The sequence below is a fragment of the Pempheris klunzingeri genome, chromosome 15 (genome assembly GCF_042242105.1).
Source record: "Pempheris klunzingeri isolate RE-2024b chromosome 15, fPemKlu1.hap1, whole genome shotgun sequence".
NCBI classification, from domain to species: domain Eukaryota; kingdom Metazoa; phylum Chordata; class Actinopteri; order Acropomatiformes; family Pempheridae; genus Pempheris; species Pempheris klunzingeri.
Genome location: NC_092026.1, coordinates 21186989 through 21214737, shown reverse-complemented (window position 1 = coordinate 21214737; position 27749 = coordinate 21186989). Strand labels below are relative to the sequence as shown.

The window sequence follows — 27749 nt, the reverse complement described above, 5'->3', positions numbered from 1 at the left end:
CATCAAGGACTAAATCCACCAGGTTGTATGCCATGTGCTTTGTTAGTGATGGTAAAATATGATTTGTCATGTAGGACTGAAAGTCCCTTACCACAGGCAGCTTTAGCGATTTGTTCCTCCACTCTGGCTTAAGGTGTGACAATGAGTGAAATGAATAAGTGTGGGTTTCTAGTTTTAGCCAAAATGAAAAACATCTTCCATGGTACTTTGTTTGACAATCCTACCTCAAAAATAAGTTCAGGTAAAATCATGTGGGGATATGTGGTGACTAGACAAAAAAAGCACAGACCATCGCTACATGCATAAGGTGAATTTAACAATTGTAAATAGTCAAATTGGGTGGTTGACTCTCATAACTGTCAAACTCTTGAAGGGCTCTAGATGATCTGTTGTATTCAAACACCCACTGTGGCTGATAATGCCTTAAATGACTGGTCATATGTTATTTTCTTTATGTTAAATGTTTTTCTAGCATATGTAGTCTTTTTAATTTTTGCTTTTTTGTGGTTAGAAGAGAAATATTTTTGATGTCAATATAACTTTGTTCTTTTGAGATCAAGTTAATCATTCAGCAATCATTCTCCTATGTAGTGCTGACACGAGCCCTTTCTTTTTCTGCATAATTGTTTGTGATCTCAAGTAGCGCTGCGCAACAGAGAGCCCAACTGTTCTTTTGTGTTCACAAAAAAGAAAACAACCTTGTAATGTTGAGAACACAACATAAATGTTTTGTAAATAGAAGAAAACACTACAAACAGTTAAATCTGCCGTGGAGTTGTTACTATATGAGCGGGGTCTAACATTTTAGGTTCTCTTTGCCTTACACGAGACAAATATATGTATATACAAATATATTCAATATTTGATAGATTTAGAATTTAAGTCTTTATATTGATTTAAATAATATTCATTTCAATAAATATCATGTTCTTGTGTTCATATTAATGTTAGATGTATTAAAACACAAAATATTCACCTCCCTTAATAGTACACGAATATATTGTACATGTTTAAGACAAATACTGGCAATTTTAACCATGATTTGGCATCGCTTGTGTATGGGAGATTTTTAAAAGCTTCATTTAAGTGTCTGTAAATGCCGTCTCTACAAAGCAGCTCTTTAACTTAAGGTATTTTAAATTTAAGGTTGGCGTTTTGTTGGTTCACAGCGGTCGTTGAACAGCCAGCCATGTAAAAACAGGCAGCTTTTGTATCAGAGGCAACACACCCCCAAGATGTCACAGTCATTGGCTGGGAGGCGCAAGCTCCTGCTTATTCAAGCTATGCTAGTTCCTCGTATGAATTAGCAAATCTTAACTATATTTTACACTAGATCTCACAGCTAGCGTCCCTACAACTGTGCTGGGTGTAAATAAACGGTGGCGTTGGCTGGATCAGTGCAGACACCACCACCCACCTCACGGTAATGTCGCTCGTACTTGCCTTCAATGCACAGCCAGCAATATGTTGTTGAGCGCTAAAAAATGTTCAACTTGGCCATGGTTAGTAAACATAACGAGCTATCATTAACGCTACGCCCAGAAATGTGCTCCAGGAGTACATGCGTTTTGTAACGTCACTCTGTGTGCCAACATAAATATTCACGCTCATGTTTCACGTCTTTTAATGACAATATTCAACACGAGAGCAGAGCACAGCCTGAGACAAAAGCCCACTGCAGCCCCCTTCACTGCCCTCACAGTGTGCCCCCCTCCTCCTCCTCCTCCCCAGCGCTTAATCTAGCTAGCTAGCAAGCTCGTCTCCAGCCCTGCACAGGCTCGCTGACTGGCTGGCTGGCTGGCTGGCTAAACCCAGCTCGCTCCGTTTCGCCCCGACATTTTCCTATCGCCTTTCTGTAACCCTCGCTTCAAATAATAAAAAAAAAAAAACCCAACGTGTTGGTACCAAAACCAGTCACGGGTGAGACATTATCAGCTAGCGTGGGGGGGAAAAGTACTCAATGTGTGTAAGTTAACGCACGTGGCACACAACTATACCAAGCCCACGCAGACACATAACACTCAATTTTCGCACGCAGTATACTTCACGTTAGCATTACGTTAGCTTCTTCGCTGTAGAAGTTAGCCAGACGGCTAACGTTTACTACGATTTTTACCCCTCATGATCCGACGCAGCGAAACAACAAACCCTTGTTTTGCGCTTACCTTCACACTGGGTTACGCGCTCCCACCGACTCATTCAGGTTTAACTATAAAGTGAATATTGCGCAATATAAACAGTTATTACCTAAATATTGGACGTTAACCGTAGCCTACGGCTGTGTGACGTTCATCGCTGCTTTTGAAAACATCCCAGCCGTTCGTCGCCCGTCCTCGCGGAGAAAAGCCCAGCAAAACATGCAAGCGTCGTTCTCATTGGTCGAGAGGAGTCACGTGTCTCCCTGAGCCCCACCGAGCTTATAAGGTCTCCGTCTGCTGGATAGACAGAGGGTATGTGTCAAACGATTTAAATCTTACTCAGTCGAGGCTGTGAGTAAATCCGCACCTTTAATGTTAAGAGTGTCCGTCGTGCTTTTATATTTTGTTGGCTAGTGGCGTGTATAACGTCTGTTGAAGGCTTTTAGCAGTGATTTCAGAGCTGAAAGGAGAACAGTAACTGGCGCTTGACGTCATCTTTTCCGTTGCTGTGTTGCGGTCAGTGGGAAATTTCTCGAAGGGATCACGGCTGAGGTTAATGGCGGCTCCTCTCTTTTCCTGCGAGCTGCCTTTGCCAAAATTTTCATTGATAAACTCATCGCGTCAATTCGCCCCCTTTTCCAGCCCGCCAACTTCATTGTATCGGCCCGCTTTGAATTGGTGGCGCAGTGACATTTGCATCAATGGCGTATGTTCCGCGCATGCGCCGTGCTGCATAACATTGTGTGTTGCAGAGCAGGCTTGAACGTCGCAAGAGGAAACCGGGAGTGGGGGAGGGGCACCGGCTAGACATGAAAACGCCACCGGGGCGTGATGAAAATGACAGGAGCAGTTGTAGAAAAGGGGGCTGTGTGCTGAAGGCAAGAGGGGATTTATCATATATTCGCTTGACTGGATTAACTGGAATTCATCTTGTAGTCAAAATCTTAATTTAAGATGGCTACAGTTACATTTTGACACGTCAAAATGCTCATTTAAGATGCCTCTGATCACCAAGACTTAAGTTACACTTTGGATTAAGTGGTAGCTTCTAATTAATGATATCCATATTTTGGTTTTGAGTATATCTCCATTTAAATCAAGGTTAGATGTTAGTCTCCAATTTAGCTATTAGTAGCAATAATTTTTTTTTTTCATTTTTACAATTGCATATTTAATTTCTTTTGGAATATTTGAAACTAGGATGAAAATGTCAAAATGGCATTGGATATTGTGTTATAAATTCAGTTAAACTAAAAATCAAATAAATTTTTTTGACTCCAATACATTTCAAGTATGACAAGAAATATGGGGAACAGACCACTATGCAAACATGTTATGTGTCACAATTACACCTCAGCTTCAAAATTAAATATATATGTGTATATACTGTATGCTTGACAGTCATGTGCCTTTATAAGCTTGTCAGATAAGGCTGTCACTTAAGTAGCTTTGACAATGGAAACTGACATAAGCTTCTTTTGTTTTACAGCACAGCATCATGTGGTAAAGCTAGGTGATACTTAAAATGAAATAGTATTTTTAGTCACTATATATTCTACTATACTATATATTATATATCACTACATGTTGCAAAGCCTTAATGCAATAAACTGCAATCAGTCTTTAAGACCCAGAAAAGATACAGCAGACTAGTGATGAATGATTGCAGAAAACATTTACAAAGGTACCCAGTTTCATGCCTGTGTAATAATATTTTAAGCCCTATTGTCAAGTGTGCCTAAGATGGTGCAGTTGTCGTCGCTTAGGCTAAATTATAAACGTATAAACTGTACCTTTAGATCTGTTACCGTTCCTTTGTTAGAATCCTGTAAGTGATGCACTGACGCCTAGAGCGTGTAGGTACATGAACAATTTATTTACACAATATGTTTCAGTTAAACATAATATCATCTTCAGGGACAGGTTGCTTTTCAAAGACAACATCTACAGGTCCGCTCTTACGCCAAAGCCTGGTCCTGTAGGAGGCTCTGTCAGAGAAGTCAGTCCGCCAGCAGGCTCACAGGAGAAACGGCCATTCCTGCAGAAAAAGATTAAGACAATTTAGTTTAAAGTTTATATCAGATTGATCACATAGAGGCTGAGAACTGAGAACCAGAAAAATGTAATGATGGTATTTTGTATGTACCTGGGCCCAGGTGGCGGGACTCTGCCTGCTTTAAGCTCATCAATAATGTCCTCGATGTCTTTAGGTGCGAGGTCCTCCTGCAAACAAGATGAAAGGAGCACACATGAGAAGAGAGCAGAGTAGAGCACTGCTTTTTATTGTGAGTGGTCTCATGCTGGCTTCTCACTCCTATTAAATTCAATCATAAAAGGAGAGAGTGGGGAAGGTTAGGAGGCAATACTTGAAATACGACTTTTGGAGTATTACAAGGAGTTTATGATGATTATAGATAATTCTACTAAAAGCAATGAATTATCAGAGAGCGGGTTTTACACTGCCAGTCAAAATAATCAGACTTTCTATATAATAACCCATAATAAATTTAGAATAACTGTCTTGTCAGGGACAAAATGCTTTGCACAATAATTCTGCCCTGTGATGCTTTTTGCTCCCAAAACTGAATCACACAGATCAGAATAATCGGTTTGTTGCCCCTTTTTTTTTGTTGTGCCTGGAAAAGCGTATTATCCAGTATTAGTGGGCTAAATGTCAATGTGTTAAAAAAGATAATGAAACTCTCAGCTCAAATCCACTTCATTAAACAACATTATGGTTTCTCTTAAGTCGGTGCTAAACGGGTTAAAACTGTACCAAATAACTTAATGGCTTTTAATTTGTTAGTTACTAGATTATTTTGTATTTCATAATCAACTGTGTTAATGTGCAGAGTGAATCAGACATTTAAATTGCAAAACAAACTGGCAGGTTGTTAAACAGGCATATCTGTACTCTGCACTCATGTTGCCTCAGTGTTGCTCCTACAGCTTTGTTTATACTCGTGTGAGACACTGGCGTGCGAGCAACGAGCGCACACAGAGGCGTCCATCCTTAACGTGTTGTTCCATGCAGTCTTGTTTGCAACGTCAGAAGAAGAATAACAAAAAAACATTCTGTGGGGCAGGAAGAAGTCAGTTAGTGTTTACTAGAAGGCTGCAAACTGTGAGGGTCTTGTGTCCTGGCAGGACAGTCATTAGGTGCTGAACTAATGATGTTCCAGGATCTAAATTTGTTTATTGAACACAGCTGTATAGTGTTTGAAAAAGAGTGTGCAAATGTTCATTGTCTGTATGTGCAGAGATGAGCAACAGGGACAAACTTAATTACAACTTTAAGGACCCATATTCTTCAAGGTCCCATACTCTGCCCATTTTAAAGTTCATACTAGGAGTTCGAGGTCCCACTAGAACAGGTTTACATGGTTTCATGTTCGGAAAACATTATATTTCTCATACCAAGCATGGCTGCTGCAGCTGTTCTCAGCCTCAGTCTGAACGCTCTGTTTTAGAGGAAACAAACAACCTGCTGCTTCGATCTCGCCTCGACATCATTGTGTTAGTGAATAAAAAACAATGGCGGACAGCGAGGTGGGATTGAGGAGGTTTTCTATGACCGGGACAGTTGGCCTGCTGAAGGGCTGGAGGAGGTCACATGTTCAACAGATCCCATGATGATGTTGCGAGGGGAGCCAAATCTAAAAGGCGCTTTCACACATTTACTGAAAGGTGAAACATAATTTGGCGCACTCATGGTTTGGCGGTCTGTACACACATTGGGGACACATTTATGTTGAAGAGACTTTAAAAAGTGCAATTTGCATAATATGGGACCCTTTAATATTGGTGACGTTTTAAGTCATCAAAAAAAATACTATGTACAAAAGAGCAGCTGTCTCTGTGGTCTCTCTGTGAAGGGGCATATGAACAGGTCTGTAGAGGTGAACCTGTTCAGTCAGTCTACTTCAAAGACTTCCATCTTGAAATGAAAACGCTAGTGCGCGCCTAATTGCAAAAATGAGCCTTCCTGTAAGAGACGTGATGGCAGTGTGCGTGCCCTTGCGCCGGGGACACTGTGTGGTTAAGCTTCTGCCTTCTGGATATGGAAGCCCTAAACAACCTGACACACATGCTGGTTTATAAACTGCATCATCCTGAATACAACTTAATGTGTGTAATAGATGACTGAATTCATCCAATAGCCAAAGAGTGCATGGATTTTCTGCGTGCTAATTATTCACATAAAAATGCTAGACTCAGTACTATCTCACTCTTGATGTTAACAAGCCGTATCTTCTCTGCCTCTAATGATCACACCTCAGCAATTTGAGTTGTTGCAGAAAATTCCTCCTTTCTCAGTCGTATTTACTTTAATTGGGTCATTCACTTGTGCTCAGCTTGCCATAACTAAATCTCCCGTGGCAATTAAGTGCAGAATGAGTTTCAGATAACGTTAAAGCATAAATCCAAAAAGCAAGCTTTTCATAAAACATGTGTCTCATAAAGTTTCTCTGCCTCCAAACTGAGGTCACGGACAGGACGACGTCGTTATTTGAGCCATATCATTATCAATTTAAGATGGATTTTTTTTCTGTCAAGATTTCCATTTCCCCACTGTTCAAAGTGCAGAGTGTACTTGACCTGCATTGGTTTCCACAGAAAAAAAACGGTAGCCCTAAAATAGGGCTCAAAGATGTATTCTCTTCAGACATTCTTTGCAAAACTCATTCCAGGTTTTTAACCTAATTTGGTAAATTTAGTTATAATGTTCAGTAAGGAAGCCATCTGCACAGAGAAGTCGAGCACTCACATAATAGTTGTCATTGATCTGGACCATTGGAGCATTCACACAGGCACCCAGGCATTCCACCTCTATTAGCGTGAACATCTTGTCTGGTGTAGTCTCTCCAACTTTGATACCTGTGGAAAAACAAATGAAGACGTGCTTTCTATTCTGCCAATCTGCTCTGACAACCTGAAGATTATGTTACTGAAACAAGTATTTTTAAGTCACACAGTACTACCTGACATTACACAGCTGTAACACAATATGTTGAGTTGTAACAAAAAGTAGCGTCTCACTGTTTGATTACTTGAGACACTTTGACAGCTTTCAACCGGCTTTGTATCATTCCAGTGTAGGTGTTATACGCAATTGAACAATGTTTCCTTTATGTTGGCCCCCAGAGCACCCTGCTCTTGATGTCAGCTGCTGTACAAATGAATTTAACAGTCAAATAACACTAATAATTTTGTTGTTAAGTCAGTAAAACAACCACAGCCCTAGAGTCAGTGAATGCCCGCCAGGTGACGATAAATGTGTCATGTGGGAGACACGGAGAGCAGCCGACACAGAGGAAAGTTTAACATCGTTAATTTGCATATACTTACCAACACTGTAATGATACAAAGCCAGTTAAACCTGCAAAATATCCGTCTGAAGAACAAACCCATATGAGAGTCCTCTATTAAATGCCACACAGACTGAAGTAGGTTAGCAGTCATCTGGCTTGATTTCAGTCTTGTCTGTTTTGTTGTTTGCTGCTGCAGCTCACTGTTGTTTGAGTTGCAGAGACAAATGTATATTTACATGTTTGTCCCCAATCTCTGTTTACCTCAAATATACACACTAAAGAAAAAGATTGCTTCCATCTGCATTTTCATGTCTTCATTGGTGTCCCGCTCTGAAATGGCTCTCTCACCCAGTTTGTTTTGGATGGCCTCCAGGATGCTGTCTGAGTTGCAGAGCATGCAGGGTGTTGTTGTGCAGATCTGAATGAAGTATTTTCCCACGGGCTGACGCAGGAACATCGTGTAGAATGTCGCCACTTCATACACTCTCATTGGAGCGATTTCCAGCACCTCTGCGACCTGAATGAAAACAATTCCAAACATTTAATGAGCCTTTCTTACATGCTGTCGTGTGGTCTAAAAAAATGTTGTCCCACTCAAAATCCAGCTGGAAAATAAATTTCAGAAGAATCACTGTGCCTTGTTCATGGCGGAGATAGGAAGCCATCCGTGTTGCCTCTGGGCGATATCCAATACTGGTATGGTGGCTGCTTGCTTGTGTCCTATGGGGTACATTGAAATGACTGCCTCAATCCTCTACAGGAAAAAAAAAAAAAAAAAAAAAGAGATGATGAATCACTGCATCCCTCTTTTGTACTTCAACAGTTTGACCAACTATAAATGATGCTCACAAAAGCATTACCTGTACAGACATTTACTAGAGATGCACTAATACTCGATGTATGGTCTAGCTTTAAAAAGTATTAATAAGTTGAATATAGCAAAAAGAAAATCCTTGTTTTATCTTGGTGATGATGATCAGGTGCTCATATTTTACTGTTTTACTTTATAGTGGTAGATGCCAATTTAACAAGACAGACCTGCATTAGGTCTGTTTAAGCTTATTAGATAAAAAAACACAGATTAATATTTAAAATAGATCCTCTAAATTCTTGTATCAAAGGCTACAAAATGCATATCAGATGTCAGCCTTACCTTTTTGTTCTCCTCTGTGAACTCAAAAGGAGTATCGGGGTTGTTGTCTGGAGTATCTCTGTGCTGAAACACAAAGACCACAGTGTTAAAAGCACAATTAACATTGCTTACATCAAAAAGTAGCATTATCCTTTGCATATTAAAATAACATCTATCAGCCAATTACTATTAAATCCTATTTAGAAGCTATCAAAACTGTGATGTAGCCATTATGGACGAGTCTTTAACAGACAACTACCACTGTAATGCGAGTAAAAGGCTCACAAGCCGTTTCTAATAGTATCTGATAAAATATGAATAAGCTATCATGTAAGCCCAAAGGGGAAAACAGGTGCTGATATCAGACCACAGTTAAGACTCAACACAGATAACAATTATTTCTGCCTCTGCACACACTGCCCCCTTGTGAGCAGCAAATATCCTTTGCACAATTAAGAAAAAGGACAACTTTGATTGAAATGTCAAAAACAACATTCCTGAATGAAGAGGAGTGAGTGAACAACAATTTGTCCAAACAGCCTTTTCTCTGAACGCAGACCAAAAACATCTTTATTATCAAGGGACGATGAAACCATGGCCCGTTTCCATTACATGAGAATATCACCTGTGATGTTTTGCTGCACAGCCTGGCTCTAATAGGCTCTAAAGGCAGCTCCCAGGATAAATTAAGAGCTTTTGGAAAACCAAAGCCTTTGAGATTACTTCAGCAAAAGAGGCACAAACATATTGCTGAGTGATGCACTGATCACCTCTACAGATCTAGTTTTATTGGCTTATTAATTTTGAAACACGTTAACAATATGACCACCTCTAAATGACAGATAAATACAGTTATTAAAACTCAAATGACATAAGTCTGTGGTTGTGAAAGGTTTAAATTGGTAATGTGTGCAAACACTAGTAAAATAGGCCTATTTTCATAAATAGTAATAAAATCAGATGGAGACAGAATGAAGGAAAGAAAGACGATTTTGATTTACTCCTACTTCATGAGTTCCCAGCCACACATCTGTCTGCCTTACCCATTAAAAATGCATTAACCTGTAAATGATTTATTTTCAAAATAAGATAAAAGTACTGCAGCAAAGTAAATGAATATACCCCACACTATAAGGTCACAAAAATAATGCTTTAACATTATCATGTACGTAGCCTCTATTACAGCTGGGCTGACTGAAAGCAAAAAGAGGTCAGTTACAAGGACAATTATAGGACAGTGACACCAATATTGCATGTACATGTTTTGAGCATTACAAGGATAAATTTGACTATTTCAGAGGTCCCTCGGTGTTGATTTCTCTTCTAACTGGTATATTCCCATGTAAGGGCTAGCATGAAAATTGCCTCACTGAATAGAAAACCACTACCATTGTGGCACTATTTAGCAAATTATAGGACCATTTATCTCGCTGATTCCCACTGCAGCACACATAAATTCTTAGAATAATTCACATTTATCTCATTTTGCCAATTCACTATGCCCAGTTCAATGCTGAAAGTAAACTGTGAGATGGTCAAGAGACATAAAACAATCAAAAGTGACCGTAGAACTGGTGACTATCCAACTTCTTCTGCACATGTCTTGGCTTTGGCACCAACTTACCACGAAGATGCCTCCAGCTCCAGCACGTGCAGCAGACTGATGTAGACTCCTGACCTGCCTGGCCTGCAAGTACAAACAGACAGAAGATGGATAAAATACCTGCTAGTCTGAATTTACACTTAAACCTGCAGACAGAGAGAGAGAGACATTTGATGAGTATGTCTTGCTTCTTTAATTTAAGAGTCTGGTCTTCACTTGCTCTATATGAAAAGTTTCTTGTGATAAGTTTGTTATGAATTGGCGCAACATGAATAAAGATTGATGGATTGATCAGAGGAGAAACAATCCAAGACTATCTGATAAATAGAGAGGTCACATCACAGAAACAGTGTGTGAAGTGTGTAATTTCAGATCATTTATAGAGCTACATGGAGTTGACAGGATAATCAACATCCTCTAAATTTTGATGACAAATCATAACACTGATTATGTAAAAATCAGTTATTTATTATTTTTATTGTAGCTAATTGTAAGTACTGGAGTACTAACATGTATTGACGTCGAAGATGTCTAAATTAATTATTCAGACAATCAAACAAATATGCCAATTTTCATTATCATTTCCACATTTCAGGCGTAGAAATCCAGGTCATTGATCAGTAGTAGTTAAGCAGTGATTGCTTGTGATTAAATAGTGCTTTGACATGTTGTATACTGACATAATCAACTCTCTCTCTCTCTCTCTCTCTCTCTCTCTCTCTCTCTCACACACACACACACACACAGACAGACACGCGCGCGCACACACACACGCACGCACACACACACACGCACACACACACACACACGCACGCACACACACACACGCACGCACACACACACACACACACACACACACACACGGCTAACTACAACATCAAGTGAGTTAGCTACATGTTTTAAACGAACTCACACTTTTGGATCAAAAACCATAATGATAGTCAAGGACATATAAACGAGCATATTACACTTAATATACAATTGCTCGTGTCCTGAACTTTCCTTCCTTTTCTGTGTTGCTAATTTTGCCCAAACATCACCTTGTAAACGTTTGACAGCAGAAAGCTAACTCAACTAGCATGCTAACGTTACCCAACGTTGGTTAGCTAAGCGGCCTCCACTGCTTGCCCTTGTGAGGAGTCATAGCATCTTCTCTCCAAATAATCGCAGGGGGCATTCAAATTTGTACCCAGAACCATAAGGAACATAACAATCTTACCGTCTGCGTCACTGCAGAGCGAACAGCTGCAGCCAAAAACATCTTGGGGCTTTAAGTTTGGTCCCGGTGCGTTAGCAAATGGACGGGACAGCAGCGGCAGACATCAACACAAGCGTTTCCACGCTCGATTGAGAGGGTCTGACGTGAGACACTACGTCGCTACGTCGCAACGTCTCTACGTCGCAACGCATCTGAATCGATCCCAGATCGAGCTCGAAAACATGATGCCATTTGGACATTTTCCTCTGAGCTGTTATGTAACCTGGATGGTGGCGCACGTTGCATGTTCACCAGCGTTTACTGGGGGATAAAATATAAAGAGAACAAGTATTTTAATGACACAGCAATTACACACTAATGTAATAATAACTATAATATTTTCACAATGCTACAAAGTTCCTCTCCCTTAGGCAAGGATAAATCCAAATAGTAAAAGATAAAAATGAGAAGCTGATAAATATGAGCACAATATGCTCTCAGTTAGGAGTATATAGATAAATATTCATGTTCAGTTTATCATTTATTAAATTTCATGAAAATAAAACATTTTTGAAAGATTTAGGTATATATGTTGTAATCAGTCAAATGAGAAAAAAGTTTTAAATGGCACAACATGATAATAACTCAAAGGTTAAGCAAGGGTTATTATTTGATATGACATTAGTGAATTCTTACTAAACTACATTTTTAACATGCCATTCATCATGAAAGTTGAATAAATATGAATCTATGAAATACTTTAGCTACCATTCATAAGCATTTGGTGGCAATGCCTTGAGGAACAGGGATTTTGTTCACTGGCTGTCAGGGATGTCAAATCCAAACTTCCCTGTGCCTGCATGAATCCCAGGCATTCATCCTGCTGCACACCTCCTCCTCCTGCTCCTCCTCTTTCTCCTAGCTTGGAAAAATAATACCACCGACAGGCCAGGGAGGGCTCGTCCAATGAAAAAGTGGGAGTGCCGCACCCCGTGAGTCTATTGGCTGCCCTGGCCCTAAGCAGACTTGGAGAGAGCCTGCAGCTCAGGGATTAGAGGTGGGTCTTATACATGCTGAATTGTGTTGCTTCCGTACAGGAGGCCTTGTAGTGCTCTTAACCTTACACAGGAGGAGCGAGACAGATCAGCAGCGACTCCAGATTAACCCAATTTCTGACTCAACCTCAGATGATATAGGCCAGCCTGCATCTGTCCTTCCACAATGGTTGTTCCTGAAACTCAGGACAAAATGTACTACCCTCCTGATGACATGAAGAGGGATGCTCATGTGCCTGATTTGAACTCCTATCTGGCACTGTACAGGAAGTCTCTTGAGAATCCAGAAGGTAGGTCAAACACGTCTGTATTTTTAGTGCAGGATTTGCAGTGTTTCCCTGCATGTTATGCCCCTCTGAACCTGTCTACCTACAGTATCTCTCTGTGTTTATCTGCCCCGTTTGCAGCCTGTAACATTTACATTAAATATGACTGTGTTTCAGCTTTCTGGAAAGAGATCGCTGATGGGTTCTTTTGGAAGAAACCAGCAACAGGACCAATGATGCAGTACAACTTTGATGTGACAAAAGGCAACATTTATGTCAAATGCATGGAAGGGGCCAAAACCAACATTTGCTATAATGTCCTGGACAGGCTTGTGAGGGAGAGGAATCTTGGTGAAAAGATTGCCTATTACTGGTAAGACACAGCTTCTGTGGGATGAATGATGGCTTTAATGGGAAATACTGCCTGGAGTTATGTCAGGTGCACCCCAGTGCACCAAAGCAAACATCAGCTAATACAACAGTGTCAGTGTTTCAATGTTTCATTTCAACCCTGCGAATCAACAGAGAGAACATTTTACAATCTAGTATGACAGTATAGGTTCTAAGAGTCCTGTAACACTCAAAAAATACTTTTTTGTGTGTGTTTTATTACAAAAGCCGAGTTCTACTTCAGTCTTGTTTAATATTGCCAGAATTTTCTAATTCTTCTAATAGATGAATATTGTCAGAATTTCATTTGATATATTTTGAATATAAACTTATAAAATCTCTCCCTGAACTCTTTTAATCTTCTGACTTACACTAAATCCTTAAATTACTTTTCTCGCACCCTTGACAAGTCACCAAAAAGGTTCGATTTTGTTGTAGTTTGTTTATATTATGGCACATATTAGCTCTGTCAACTGAAGTGGCTCAGCAAACAGAAATAGTGGTGCAAGCTCAGCAGTGATAGGGGTTCAAAGGAACTGGGGACAGTGGAAACCAGGCATCACCCACACAAGTGTCTTAACACTGTTTGCACTACATCAAAGCACTTATGTAATATATCTGGTCGTGTGTTCAACACACCGGATTCAGTGCACGACATGAGGAGGATATAGTCAGCTGTGTTATTACTGTGTTTATATTCAAGGAGTGACCAGATGGTTTGTGTAAACACTCACATGACCACTCAAATGGTAGGACAATGCAAAAAATAATTAAAAGTATTTAAAAGTCAAATGTGGGTCCTTTCATTTGACTTTACTCATTACTGCATTGATTATTTGCAACTACTAGAGTCTACTACTGTAGATAACAGGCTGACACCACTGGTTTACATTTCAAAGAAGATGTCAACCATGAATAGAAATGTGGGGACTCACACTGAAGATAATCAATTGTTTCTCACAGATTTATCAGATCAAACCAACAATTAAAAGTCATCAGCATGAAAGTAATCCCACCCACAGTGTTTGTCTACACATGTTTGACTTGGTGGTTTTGCTTTTGAGAAGAGGGTCATTGCTCTATGATGGCAGGTGTCCCGTGGCTGAAGTGTCACCTTTTGGACAAACACTGATTATTTAACAAATATCGATTCCCATTCTCGATAAATTTCGTAACCCTTTCAAGCGCTTGTAAGAAATAGCTTTCAACTTCAAAAAAATCTCACCATCATATTCTGTGTCTCAGTGGGCAAGTGATGGCAGTAAAAAGAAAAACAATATTAAAGACAAATTAGAGCCTTAGAGGTAATACATCAGCTGTCTCAAAATGCCCTGTTGAATTGCTAAAGACAGTAGTAATAGTTGAGTTATGCATTAGCTGCTGCTGCTGTAAGTTGCAACTGTAAGTTGCAGACAAAACAAGAATTCTCTGTATCAGATGTATCTCAGTGTCATTTTCTTTTTTCCCTTTAAGACATGAAAACCTAGGCTACTTGATTTGTTTCAATGAATGTTTCAGTGTAGTACATAAGACACTGGCTAGAATAAATGATATAAAATGAATCAGACCGAGACAAAAACAGACAAAGATCAGAAAAAGCTCAAGGAAATATATAGGATATATATGATGCATGTACAAAACCAGTGCAAAGTCTAAAGGTTGTGATAAACACATAGTATTTCCCCAGCTTTGATTCAGAAGGATTAAATGTGTTCAAGATATCTGCAGTCCAGCTGCTACAAGCAGCTTCACCGTGTTTGGATTTTGTGGCAGACCACCTCAGAGGATTGGTGGGTTGATGCTGTGGCAGAAGTATTTTGCTCAGAAATCATTAGGTGATTTACAAATGAGTAGTGTTTGTTAAAATCATTTGACAGACAGTGCAGAGATTTGAGGACTGGAGTAATGTGCTCAGCTTTCATGGCCTTTATTAAATCTTAAGCATTCTGCAGTGTTCTGAATGAGCAGCAGCTGTCAAAGGGCATTTTTAGAAAGACCTGAGAAAATCCTATTACAGCAATCCGGACTACTAGAGATGAAGGCACGGATTAGGTTTCCTAAATCTTGTTTGTATATGAACTCTCTAAGTCATGCTATATTTTAAGGTGGTAATGGGCTGCTTTGTTATGACATGGCCATAGAAAGTTAGGTCTGATTCCCTGACTACAACAAGATGTCTCAAATGTGTTTAAATTTTTGAAGGAAAGGACGCTGAACATGTTGAACATCACGACCTGGCTTAAAGCAAGGACAAACAAAATGTTGAGACCACACCCGACTCAATAAAGGAAAGAATAAGTCTGCAGTCAGTTCAGCAGTAATGTATGTAGTGTATGAATGTGTGTACATATACAGATATAAGAAAACCAAAAAGTGAACCTATCAAAATCCAAAACAAAACCAAATTACCCAGGGAAAGAGGGTGATTGACTGCTCAGGGACCTACATATATATGTGAGCAGTCACACCAAGTCAGGTGTCACCCATCACTCCTGATGAGCCACTCACCAAATCCCAGCAACCACATAAACAGGAAATTGGTCTTGAGGCCAATGAAAAAAATAAAATTCATTTTTTGCCTTATTTAGATGGAGGGTTTTTTTGACACATCCAATCCTTGCTTAGATTAATGCACAAAAGCTAGTGGAAGCATTTAAAAGTTGAATTACAGAGTTCCCAGTATTGATCCATGCGGAACGCCACCTTTGATTTGTTTTGCTCTGATACATATTTGCTAATTGACACAAAGAAGGAGCTAAACATCTTTAATGACAATCAACCAAGCAGGCTCTTTCACATGCTGAGAAGGTCCAAAGTCATCCAGAAGAGAACAGAGTTCTTTGGCACTACTGTCACATTTATTTCACCATCGTCTGCATGGCACAAGTTTGCAGTGTCCTGGCTTATGTCCCTCATCAGAGGCCTGCCACCATGCTGTCTGTTGGCCTATGAAACATGTTGCCAAATAGTTTTACAAATACTGTCCTGACCAACATCCAAACCCAATATAGACCCAGAAGTTACAGGAAAAGGTTATCTCACCTGTGTCACAGTCACAGAGCTCACAGAAATGGTATTTCTGGAGGGTTTCGACGTATCAAAAAAACCTGACCTCATTTAGCCTTACATTATGACACATACAGATATAGCGTCATACACTTGGATCACAGTAACACATGTGTGTCTTTCCTCTTGTATGTCATCTTCTCAGGGAGGGGAACTCACCTGATCACCACATGACTATCACCTACCGCCAGCTGCTGAGCCAGGTCTGCCGCTGTGCTAATGTCCTCAAGCAAATGGGTGAGAAAATAAAGTCTTACATCAAAACAGTATTATCTAATTATTAATTGCCTTGTGGCTAAAAATACAGATGACTTTTTCTTTAGAAATTACCTGTAGCAGTGGAAAAAATATGAACACATCTTTAAAGTCACTGCTTAATTACAACATGAATTAGGGAAAAAAGACAAACTACCTCTCAACAATGAAGATAATCTCTTTTGCCAACATTAACATAGGAGTCTTACTTTTATGTGAGCAGAAGTCTATATATTGAGGATACATATAGAAGTATTTGGAATACACACTTTATGTTACATATCACACATGCAGTACAATATGTGGCCCATATCCTGCATGCTGAAAGTCACCCAAAAGCTACATTACCTCTATTGGTTTGAGTTGTGAAGTAGCTCCAATCGGGCCCAAATCAGGTCTAGATGTAATTTGTCTTATCCAAAACCTCAAGCCTGCTTGTTTCCTTGTTAAAGGTGTAAAAAAGGGAGACAGAGTGTCTATCTACCTTCCCATGATCCCAGAGTTGGTCTACACTATGTTGGCCTGTGCAAGGATAGGTGCTGTTCACTCCATTGTGGTGAGTATAATGATGAAACAGTATTTATGTAAATCGTGTTTAGTCTGGTGTCTCACCCATTTCGGGGAATCTGGGTTAATGTCAGCATTTTAACAAAGTATGTAAGATTTTATTTTTTAACTATTTGTCTCATGTTGTCACCTGTGAAACCTTCGCTTATGCTCCAAGCAGAAGTCAGTCAGCATTGAGGTGTGGTACTATTTAACCCATATCTGACCTGCAACCAATCTACGTGAATGAAATTCAAAAGTCATTTTGGCAGGTAGTCAACATGTAGGTTAGCAGTGCTTGCTGCTTCGACCCCATTTCCATGAGAAAACATCACTCCATCCGGAGCTCTTGCTTCTGTTAGTCCAAACAGGCCTGCTCCTGTAGCTATCAGCTGTTCTGGTGTGAACACAGCAGCGGCAGCACCTGCACTCAATATGTGGGTCAGACATTTACTGGCTGTATCCAGCTTGGGAAGGCATCAGACTCAGTGCAATTTTGCAAGTAAGCCAACACTATTTTAGCTTTTCAACCTTCCCCATCCACGCAAAGGTTAGTAGCCCTGTTAAAAATATCTCCAGGCTGCGGTAAGGTGGGCTTGTTTTATGACTTGCAAGGGCCTGTTTTTGGCAGATTGGAGTGTAAGTGACCTTGTCTGTGCTTGGTCATTGTTGTCAGTTTTCCAACTTTTCATATCACTTGGTAACATGAGGATCTTTTGGACAGCGCCAGCCTCTTGGATCCTCATTTGACTGTTAATGTTAATCATAGATTAACTTGGCGAGGAATCAGATCATAGATGGAGCCATGCAGGACAGCCAGTGCCATTCATGCAGTGACATTTTGCTGAGTCCAGAGTCATGAGTGACCTGATTTATAAAGCTGTCATCAACACTGAAACTTTACACTCTGTGAACTGCTAACCTTGGCTGAAGCACAAACGTCTGGCAGGGGATGCAGCGAATGACAATCATGTAAAGGATTAATTATAAAAGTCTTGTTCATTATATAAGATTGGACAAGGTGACTCCTCTATACATGGTAACAAGAGGGATCAGCATGCGTCAGAGTGTTTGCACTTTAAAGCGAGACAAAGTTACTTTTGCTGAAATTCAGCCATTGTAGCCACAGGCAACAATTAAGGAATGAAGCTGAAAGCTAAAATATTGTGTAACAATAACACAAGTAGAGAAGAGTCATAAAGTCAGACAGTGAACTGACTTTGTAATGTCAGTTACACAACAATATCTACCTGAAGTTTGCTATTATTTGCTAACATAAGCCACCACATGCATCTGGTCATACCAGACCAAACAGCATCAATTCTTTACTGTTTATGAATGAAACTTTCACTTCGCAAAACAAAGACTGTGTTATTTCTTCTCCCAGAATTTATATCTTTGCTTTAAATGGAAGTCAAATGTCATGCTTGAGACACCGAAGCTTGATATTTGACTTTTGAGGAATGGTGCACACTCTTACTCTGTACTGATGTTTGAAAAGTTCAGACTACATTTATGGGGTTGACACATTTCATTATCACAATTCCTGTTAATTACAACTTAGGTTTTTCTTCTTTTTCCTTTTTGTTATAATACAGCAATGTACTGACAGAGTTCATTGCAGAGATCCAACGCAGGAAAATTGCTAAAATGTCTCTGACAAGAAACATGAGAAGGTGGAGGGAGGGTTTTTTTTGGAAGCCAAATGTATTTAAGCCAGCAAATATATCAAAGTGTATCTACCATGGCTTTATGCCCTCATGTTTCCTGTGTTTTATATCAGTTTTGGTTAAACCTCCAAATGTGATGATCATGTTTTCTCCCTGTTGTTGCGTCGCCCATGTTGCCATGTTTCCAGATACTTTGATGAGTACAATGTTATCATAGCCAATAGGAATGATGGCCAAAACTATGACCTTAAGATCCAAGTTGTAATAAACCAGAATTGCCCTTTTAAAGGCTGAAAATGCTACAATAGCTCCAACTTTGATATTTTCTTTGTCTTTTTTGTCTTGTCTCCTTCGTGTGCAGTTTGCAGGTTTCTCCTCTGACTCTCTCTGTGAGAGGATTATGGACGCCCAGAGCAGCATCCTGGTGACAGCAGGTAGGTCCGGCAGCCTAGCCCGTCGGACCAGACTGATGGGAGACTTGTGTGCCAACAGCAGCAGCAGGATGTGATGTGTTAAGGTGTTCAGGGGGCTGTAAAGATGATTTACAAGTTGTAAAGTGACTCAATGTTTAAATCCCCTTTCCCTGCTGGTTCATGCACCTCATCATCTGTCTCACCATCTCTCCGTCCCTCACTCTCGCTCTCCCTCTGTCCCTTTGTAACATACAGATGGTGTTTACAGAGGAGAGAAGCTGATCAACCTTAAACAGATTGCGGACCAGGCTCTGGAGAAGTGCAGGGAAAAGTATGTTCTGCTTACAAGGCCAACAGTGTCTCTGTTCTCTGCAGCCGCCCTTATTTACACTAGCTGCTGGCAATGGGACTCAACCTCTGGCATATGAGTCACTGGACACACACACACTCACACACACACACACAGGCAAAACCCTATCAGCTGTTATCAGGGATGTTGAGAGACAAACTGCCCGGTTTTCACATTACGTCGTTGCCGGGCAACATGGGGCAGGGGGAGACGAGGGTAGCAGACGCATTTAGGGGTATTGTTTCAAAATAAAGTGTGGTGATATTGTCTATTAAACCAAAGCCTGAATTGAAAATTTGGAGTCAGAATCTCACATTTTATGTTCAACTCTAACCCTTGTCGTATTTACTATTAACTCAGTATTTTATTATGTACTTTTTAACTTAATGTACTGTCTCGAATGGTGAATGGTGCAGTTAAAAAATAAGCAAAAAAAGATGAGTTGAATGGAAAGAAACTGTCCTAAATTGAAATCTTTTACTGCTTCTCACAGTTTTTTTTTTTCATTTTTTGATTTTCACACAGAGCATCATCTAGTGTCACCAAATGCCTCGTCATCAAGCACCACGCGCTGAGGACAAAAAGTGGAGCTTCATGCAACAAACTACAAGTAAATGTGTAGTGTTTAAATGTGTTTAAAAATGAAAACCCAGTGTTTTAGTTTATAGCTGTATTCTTCAAGCTAAGCTCTGACATATAATATTGAGATAAAGATGTGAAAATTCAAAAGCCTACAGTAGCAACCAAAATCATGTCCCTATGTCCCTAAATCTCCAAAATGTTGTGATTTTGACTTGAAGAGAGTTGTCTTTGGCCTGCGCCAATTTGAAGATAAATGTTTTTCCATGATTGCAACAGAAATGTAAAATATATATGTACAATAAGGTGTGACATATAAAACCAATTTAATCTATTTATGTTAAATGCATCACTCTATCATGTCTGTATAAATCGATGTGTTTAAGAACAACAGCTGCTGTAATACCAGGGATTATAAATTGGATTTGGCATTTTATAGGGAGGCTCCTCTATATTCATTCATATCATTATTATCACAACATTATCTCTTACTTTTCTTTAACCAAGAGAAAATGCCATAATTTCTACGAGGGCCCCAGCATGGGGATCACCCTCAGTAAGTCTGGAATTAAACAACTGTTTTTATCTTAAATTTGACATCATTAGCATTATAACTGAACATCTGTGTTGGCTGCTTAAATGTTTGTCAGAGTATTCCTTGTATACAAAGCGATATTAGAGCTTCTCAGGGTCCCAAGCTGAAAGGTGCACATGGTTAAGTCCACTCCTGCAGTAAGACTGACAAAAATAGTCAAAAGTTCAAATGTTATACCGACGCTGATGCTGAAAACTGCAGGTGTACTTTGAAGCAATCATGTCATTAAGAAATCTGTAAGATTAAAGCTACCAGAGAACAGAGAGAAGAAGGAAAGCAACCAGAGGAGAAGCAGCTGAAGACAAAACCCTAGCAGTTTTTGGCAACCCAGTTAATATTACAATAGTTACTGTAGCTTGCTGACAATTGACAACAGCAGACAATGAACGTAAAACACCTACAATGTTCTAAAACTTCACAGTGAAAGATTTATAAAATAATTACAGTATGTGGAGAAAAGAACACTCAAACGTGCTGAGAATTCAGCATATTTCTTACTTACTGCTTGCATGTGTTATTTTTATTTGGTAAGGTGAGACAGTGGGTGAAACAGAAGGAAGCCCAGATTTTTATCCACACCCCACACAGGATCATGCCATCTTTAACTCCAGGCTAAAACAACTACAACAAAATATCACCAGTAAACATGTTCTCTTCCAATTTAGGATTGAGAACGTGCCTCCAGGGGGCACAGTAAATTACAGTCAGTTCGAAATTGATCTGGTAAGTCTCTGCCTGTGCTTTTGGCGCGCTATGTGAGTGGATGTAATGACTGGTTTTATGTGTTGCATTTGTTCCCTGTTGTTCCGGTGCGATCAGACCCCCTGGGACTCAGAGTGTGATGTGTGGTGGGATGAAGCGATGAGAGACTCTTCTGAGGAGTGTGAGCCCGAGTGGCTGGACGCCGAGGACCCACTGTTTATCCTCTACACCAGCGGCTCCACCGGCAAACCCAAGGTACAGTAGGACGCGGGTGGATGTAGGAGCTAGTTTAATAGTAGAAACACACAAGTAGCTGACACGCACTGCTTATTTTCTCAGTGAAACCACATCTTTTAAACTAATCACAGCATCTATTCTCAACTCTGATAAGTCTGTAATGGTGTTAACGCTGCTGGTTGCTGGCTTTTAATGTAATCTGCTGCCTCCACTGTGAAATTGTGAGAATTAGTGGTTTTCTAATGCTGAGAGGCATAAATGCAACCCTAGAAAGTTCCCACTGTTACATTTATGTTTCCTATTTTCTGTGTATTGTATGTTTTTATCACACAAAACATGGGGCTTGGAGCATCACATAGTATGAAATCATCTCTGCCTTTGTCTCACACACACACACACACACACACACACACACACACACACACACACACACACACACACACACACACCTGCAGATATGTCTCTTCCGCCAGCATCAACAGCCCCCTTATTTTTGCTGTCTTTGTGTCGGCCGATTACCTCCTCATTGGTGTTTCTGTCCCCGTACATGGTACAGGGTGTTCTCCACACCGTTGCCGGGTATCTGCTCTACACGTCACTTACCTTCAAGTACGTCTTTGACCATCACCATGACGACGTGTACTGGTGCACCGCCGACATCGGCTGGATCACCGGCCACTCCTACATCACCTATGGCCCCCTTGCGAACGGTGCCACAAGTGTTCTTGTGAGTCTGAAAGAGGTTTTATTTGATCAGAAAAATCACCAGAGTGCTAATAGAAGACACATTTTAGCAAACAGGCCCTGAAAAGGAGCTGAAAACCAGATTATAGCAGTGGTTGAAATCTTCTTTGAGATGCATGTCTGTGTGTTTTTTCTCCAGTTTGAAGGTATTCCAGTTCACCCTCATGTCGGCCGGTTCTGGGAAATTATTGAGAAGTACAAAGTGACCAAGTTCTACACAGCTCCTACAGCCATCCGCCTGCTGATGAAGTACGGACGGGAACCGCTGCAGAAGTAAGATACCTGCATCCTCTGACTGTCACAGCAGCTCACAACAATGTATTTTGTACATGTAAGAAGTATTTTCTAGAAGATACAGCAAGAGTTTGATTTTCAAGACACAACAGTTTTTTTTTTCTTTTTCGAACAGAGGTTCCCAGCTTTCATATGAAAATTTCCACCTTTAATTTTGAAAGAGCTCCTTCTCTGTTCTCACTTCTTATGTAACAGCCTCCTCGGCAGTGAGGCGAGGAAACCAAACTTTAAGAATAATGATGTGAGTGATGCTGTGTGAACGTGCCTTTCAATATTAAATTCACAAGAATCCTTAAACTCAATATAACAGCAGAAATAGTCTGTCAAAAAAGACAGGAACCTCAGCTTCTTTGTGTGTCAACAAAAGAAAAAGAAGAGGAGAAGCCACAGCTTCACACTGTAAGAAGGAGACTTTAACGCACCCTGAAAACATAAGCGCTTTATCCATCTTTTCTGAGCCTGTTAATTTGCTAACTGCTAATTCTGGTTTATTTATTATTGATAACTTAAATGAATAGTTTGGCATTTTAGGAAATATGCTCACTCTCTTTCTTGCTGGGCACATTTAGACCACACAAATGTCTACATATGAACCTGGAGCCAGTAGCCCAGGTGGTAGAGGTGCTGGTGGGCAGATTGTTCTTTACCTCAGGACAGAGCTAACATAACCAAAAGCTAAAGAAGGAAAATAGTTAAAAATAGTTAAAATAATTCCTAAAATATGATAAAATGTCAACACTTAACATGTAAAACATTGCAGGTGAAGAAGTGATGATAAACATCAGTTGTCAGAAACAGAAAGTCTCATGTGTACTCTGATTTGGATGACAGTAGATGTGGCAAAAGTGGAATTTATGGAATAAATTGAGCATCACAGATTAATATTTAATGTTATTCAGTCAGTGCGTCTCATTGAGATCGAGATCGAGATCTATTTTTCACCAGAGACCCCAGACTAAGAAACTGTAAGACAGCCTACACAAAATACAGATGAGTGATCACAGTGATCAGCACCACATAATGATGGAATATATCAGTTGTTCTCTCACTCACCTCTGTCAGATATGACCTCTCCAGCCTGAGAGTTCTGGGCACCGTTGGTGAGCCGATCAACCCAGAGGCATGGCACTGGTACCATGAAGCCGTTGGCCAAGGCAGGTGTCCCGTGGTCGACACTTTCTGGCAGACGGAGACCGTAAGTGCCGGCCACACAAACAATAACACACACACACAGCACACACACAGCTGGTATAAGTTATATTTCATCCTGCGTCCTGAGGATCAAAATAAAGCTATTTACTTGAGTCAGTGTAATGTTCCAGAGAACAGGAGTTAGAATCACTTACAGATTATCAGTAACCCAAATATTAACGCACAAACCCACTCAACAACCCCAAAAAGACAAAACAAGCCCTCCAACAGCTGCAACAGTAAAACACATATATACTGTGTACTACACAGTATGTACACCCTGCATCTAAACCAGCACATAAAGATTAGAACATTTAGCTGAAAAAACAACATATAAGTAATTTCCAGCAGTTTGTGACATTTCTAAGAGTTGGTTGCAAGATAAGATACACAAGCAATGCCACTTGCTACAATGCTACAAATGCACAATCCTAAGTTTTCTGCCGCTTTATTTCTCCTCAGGGAGGTCATGTTTTAACTCCTCTGCCCGCTGCCACGCCGCTGAAACCAGGCTCTGCTGTAAGTGACAACACCCCCTCCATCACCACTTCCCTCATGCTCTGATATTTTTATGTAAATCTGAAACACGCCCGTATCTCCGCCGATGAGTTTCATCAACACAAATCCTGCTGGTGAGGAAGGGTTGACCTTTTTCATGTGAGAGTAGATCCATCAGTGTTTCTAACTAAACCAAGTGGTCACCCTCTGTAGAGAGGATCAGGGGCAACAGCTGGAGCTGGAGGACTTCTGCTAAATGAATAAATAACTGAACCAGTGCAGGAGATGGATCACGTGTAGATCGTGATCCAGGTTGTGAGAGGAAATGTTTAATGAAAGAATACAGTTATCTCACGCTGAATCCATGTGTCATATTTCAGACCTTTCCTTTCTTCGGGGTAGAGCCCACAATCCTCAACGAGCACGGGGAGGAACTGGAGGGCGAGGCTGAGGGTTATCTGGTGAGTTTCAATGCAATTCTATTCTCTACAACTTCATCTATCTCTGGTAGGGCATTTGTATGCAGCAACATGCAGCACCTGTGTCCACAGATACACACACGGTGGATAGAAAAGACTTTTATATAAGCTTAAAAAACTGTGTGCTATGTGTGGAAATGATAACAAAAGCATTAAATGAATATAAAGGATAACTTCACCTTAATACCTCAGATTTAATTATCATTGGCTGGTCAACTAGTATTTTTGTTGCCAGATCATCTTTTCTATTTTATTCTTGTTTCTCCTTTATTTTTTTTTGTAATTTTTATCAGTCAATCTCCCCTTGGAAGCACTTTAAAAACAATGAAAATACATATTATTATACATATTACATTACGTTTAGTGTAATACTGATTATATATGTGATTGTACTAACACCAGTAGTAACTCTTATATGTTTTATTTGCTGATTTAACTCTTTTTTTTATGTTATTTTATTATGCTGTATTTTATTTAATTTCATTGACTGTATTTTGATTTGCCTGATTTGATCTAATTGTAGTTCTGAGTGGTTTTAAGCACCTTGTAACTTTGTCCTGAAAGCTGCTGTATAAACAAAATGTATTATTATCATTAATACCAATTGTAACAGTGACACCTCTGTTATTTTTTTATATCTGTGTTTTGGTATTCAGGTGTTCAGGAGGCCCTGGCCTGGAATAATGCGCACCGTGTACAGAAACCAAGAACGCTTCGAAAATACCTACTTCAAGAAATTCCCGGGCTTCTATGTAACTGGTGATGGTAAGCAACAGCAAAAAAAAAAAAGATATTACATCTGCTGTCTGGATACTCAAGTTCACCCTGATCAAGCAAGAGTCGAAATACCAAACGTGAACATCTTGTTTTCTCACTAAAATTCCAAAGAGCCTCTTGAGGGAGAGGAAGTGATGCTGTAGAAACCCATAGTGGGGTTATGCAACCTGTTTTCTCCTCTGTCAGGCTGCAGGCGGGATAAAGACGGCTATTACTGGATCACAGGAAGAATAGACGACATGCTCAATGTGTCAGGTACTGCGCTGCTACTGTCTGAATACACAGCTGCTACTCAAAACCTTCAAATAGGTTATTACAGTGGAGTTATTTATGGTCTGTCATGTAATAAAACAACAGTGACTTCAAATGGTCCGAGATAGAACATCTTACATACACTTCATTTTCCTTTTTCCAGATGGAAATGTGTGTATATTCATCTCTTATATGTTAATGTTGTGTCCTCCTGCATCTTTCAGGCCACCTGATGAGCACAGCGGAGGTGGAGGCGGCTCTGACGGGACACCCGGGCGTGGCGGAGGCTGCGGTGGTGAGCCGGCCTCACAAGGTGAAGGGCGAGTGTCTCTACTGCTTCGTCACGCTCAAAGACAGCAGGGAGTTCAACCACTCTCTGGTGGAGGAGCTCAAGAGACTGGGTGAGGCTCTGACACAGGGGGGTTTACTGGAGGGACAAAGGAAAAATCCACTCAAAATGAAATCAATTTTGGTTCGAAATATTTTTATTGTAAAGTTAAATGGTTAAAAACAAGCAGCTGCTGATGTAACTTTAATTACAGGGTTCCAATTATGCTAATTTAACACAGAAATGTAGATAATTAGGCGTTTATTGCTAAAACATTAGTGGATTAATCATTTAGTCGAAGTGGTTCGTGGCCTGGGGTCGGGACCACTGAGGGTGCTGCTTTTCTCTATTTTACATAATGGTAAATTATTGCTTGGACAAAACAAGCAATGTGATGAGATTGAGTTCTGAGACAATTTGGTTGGAAATCTTTATTATTTTCATACAATTTGTTGACTAAATCATTTCGATTTAACAGATAAATCAATAATGAAACACTCTCAATGTGGACAACAGGGCAGCTAAAACTGAAAACTAAGTCTTTCTGAGTAGAACAAGAGAAGATAAGATAAGATCATCAAAATCAACAAACCAGTTTATCGCATCCACAACCTACAATTTACAGTATAATGTCCAGAGCAAGTGTGAAACTTCACGCAACAATACACATTTAGTGTTAGTGTTTGATTAGGAAAAATGACATAAAGGCTTTTAAAAAAAGAGAAGCTTTATTAGACCAGCTTTATTATATCACTGCACTGACCGCTGCTCTGTATTCTTTTTTCAGTGAGAGAGAAAATCGGACCAATTGCCACACCAGACTTCATTCAAAATGCTCCAGCGCTCCCGAAGACTCGCTCAGGTAACAGCTCAGCACCTCCTTTAAACACCACCATCCTCCTCCTCCGCTGTCCTCCTCCTCCTCATCTGTCTCCTCTTCTTCTGAATCCACTTAGGGAAGATTATGAGGCGAATCCTCCGGCAGATCGCCCGCAACGAGAAGGACCTGGGCGACCTTTCGACCCTGGCCGACCCGAAGGTGGTGGAGGTGCTGTTTAGCCAGAGGTGTGAAGCTGCAGCATGAACAGACACAACGGTACAGATGAAGACAATCTCAAACTGCTGGTTCTGGGTCAGAGGGACTCTCTTTGGGACTGAATAAAGGGGCTGGGATCAGAAAATGACACCATTGATAATGACATGTTTTAAATTGTTGTTTTATTCTGGGGAAAAGAAAATAGAAAACAATTGAAAAAGTCAAATCAAACATCTGATGTAGGCGCACTGCTATGGGGCTGTTGATGCTTTGCATTTGGGCCAAGATGTCAAACAAACTATGCACAGAATTACCATCTTTTTTATTTTCTTACTGTTTTAGTTCCATGTCTCATATCATTGGAGGACTGTTGAATCGCAAAATAGAAAAGTCAGCTTTGCACAGCTTGTGTTTGACTGACGACTGATGTATATTTTCAATCTGTAATACATTTCTATGACCTGAGAGTAAAGTGTTAAATCTGTTTATTGCCTTTGTCCTTTTACCTTGGAGTGCAGCAGCTGATTGACGCCCTCATGTGGCAGAAATGGCCCCCTGCAGCCCCTACCTGAAGGTTTACTGTAAAAGCCTCTTCGCTCTCCTTTTCTTGTAATGATGCACAGAGCACACACGCAGCTTTGATG

The 27749-nt window shown here is 40.2% G+C and overlaps 3 protein-coding genes across 6 annotated transcripts in view; 1 reads left to right on the top strand and 2 right to left on the bottom strand.

The window, feature by feature from the left end:
- The window catches only part of ankrd12 (ankyrin repeat domain 12), a 35364-nt gene extending 33028 nt beyond the window's left edge, over positions 1-2336 (bottom strand). For 2 of the 3 annotated variants that reach the window (XM_070844517.1, XM_070844519.1), the window contains exon 1: positions 2248-2336. The gene's annotated coding sequence lies outside the window, so the exon portion shown is untranslated. The other variant, XM_070844518.1, reaches the window with a different exon arrangement.
- Positions 2337-3993: 1657 nt separating this feature from the next.
- On the bottom strand, positions 3994-11520 carry ndufv2 (NADH:ubiquinone oxidoreductase core subunit V2). Its single transcript, XM_070845702.1, has 8 exons — positions 11405-11520; positions 10207-10269; positions 8604-8666; positions 8088-8204; positions 7799-7967; positions 6907-7016; positions 4285-4361; positions 3994-4176 (listed from the first exon to the last, which is right to left on the bottom strand). The coding sequence occupies exons 1-8, from the start codon at positions 11444-11446 to the stop codon at positions 4083-4085; spliced, it is 735 nt and encodes a 244-aa protein (XP_070701803.1). The 5' UTR covers positions 11447-11520; the 3' UTR covers positions 3994-4082.
- Positions 11521-12365: 845 nt separating this feature from the next.
- On the top strand, positions 12366-27537 carry acss2l (acyl-CoA synthetase short chain family member 2 like). Of its 2 annotated transcripts, XM_070844757.1 has the most exons (19): positions 12366-12440; positions 12571-12728; positions 12882-13077; positions 16306-16397; positions 16868-16971; positions 18993-19065; positions 19300-19375; positions 19919-20003; positions 21387-21524; positions 22063-22233; positions 22390-22523; positions 23607-23739; positions 24198-24254; positions 24614-24694; positions 25369-25477; positions 25676-25744; positions 25966-26142; positions 26857-26931; positions 27026-27537. In XM_070844757.1, the coding sequence occupies exons 2-19, from the start codon at positions 12605-12607 to the stop codon at positions 27151-27153; spliced, it is 2022 nt and encodes a 673-aa protein (XP_070700858.1). In that variant the 5' UTR covers positions 12366-12440; positions 12571-12604; the 3' UTR covers positions 27154-27537. The 2 variants fall into 2 exon arrangements, with proteins under 2 accessions (XP_070700858.1, XP_070700857.1); XM_070844756.1 differs by lacking the exon at positions 12366-12440 and having other exon boundaries at positions 12519-12728.
- The last annotated feature ends 212 nt before the right edge of the window (positions 27538-27749 follow it).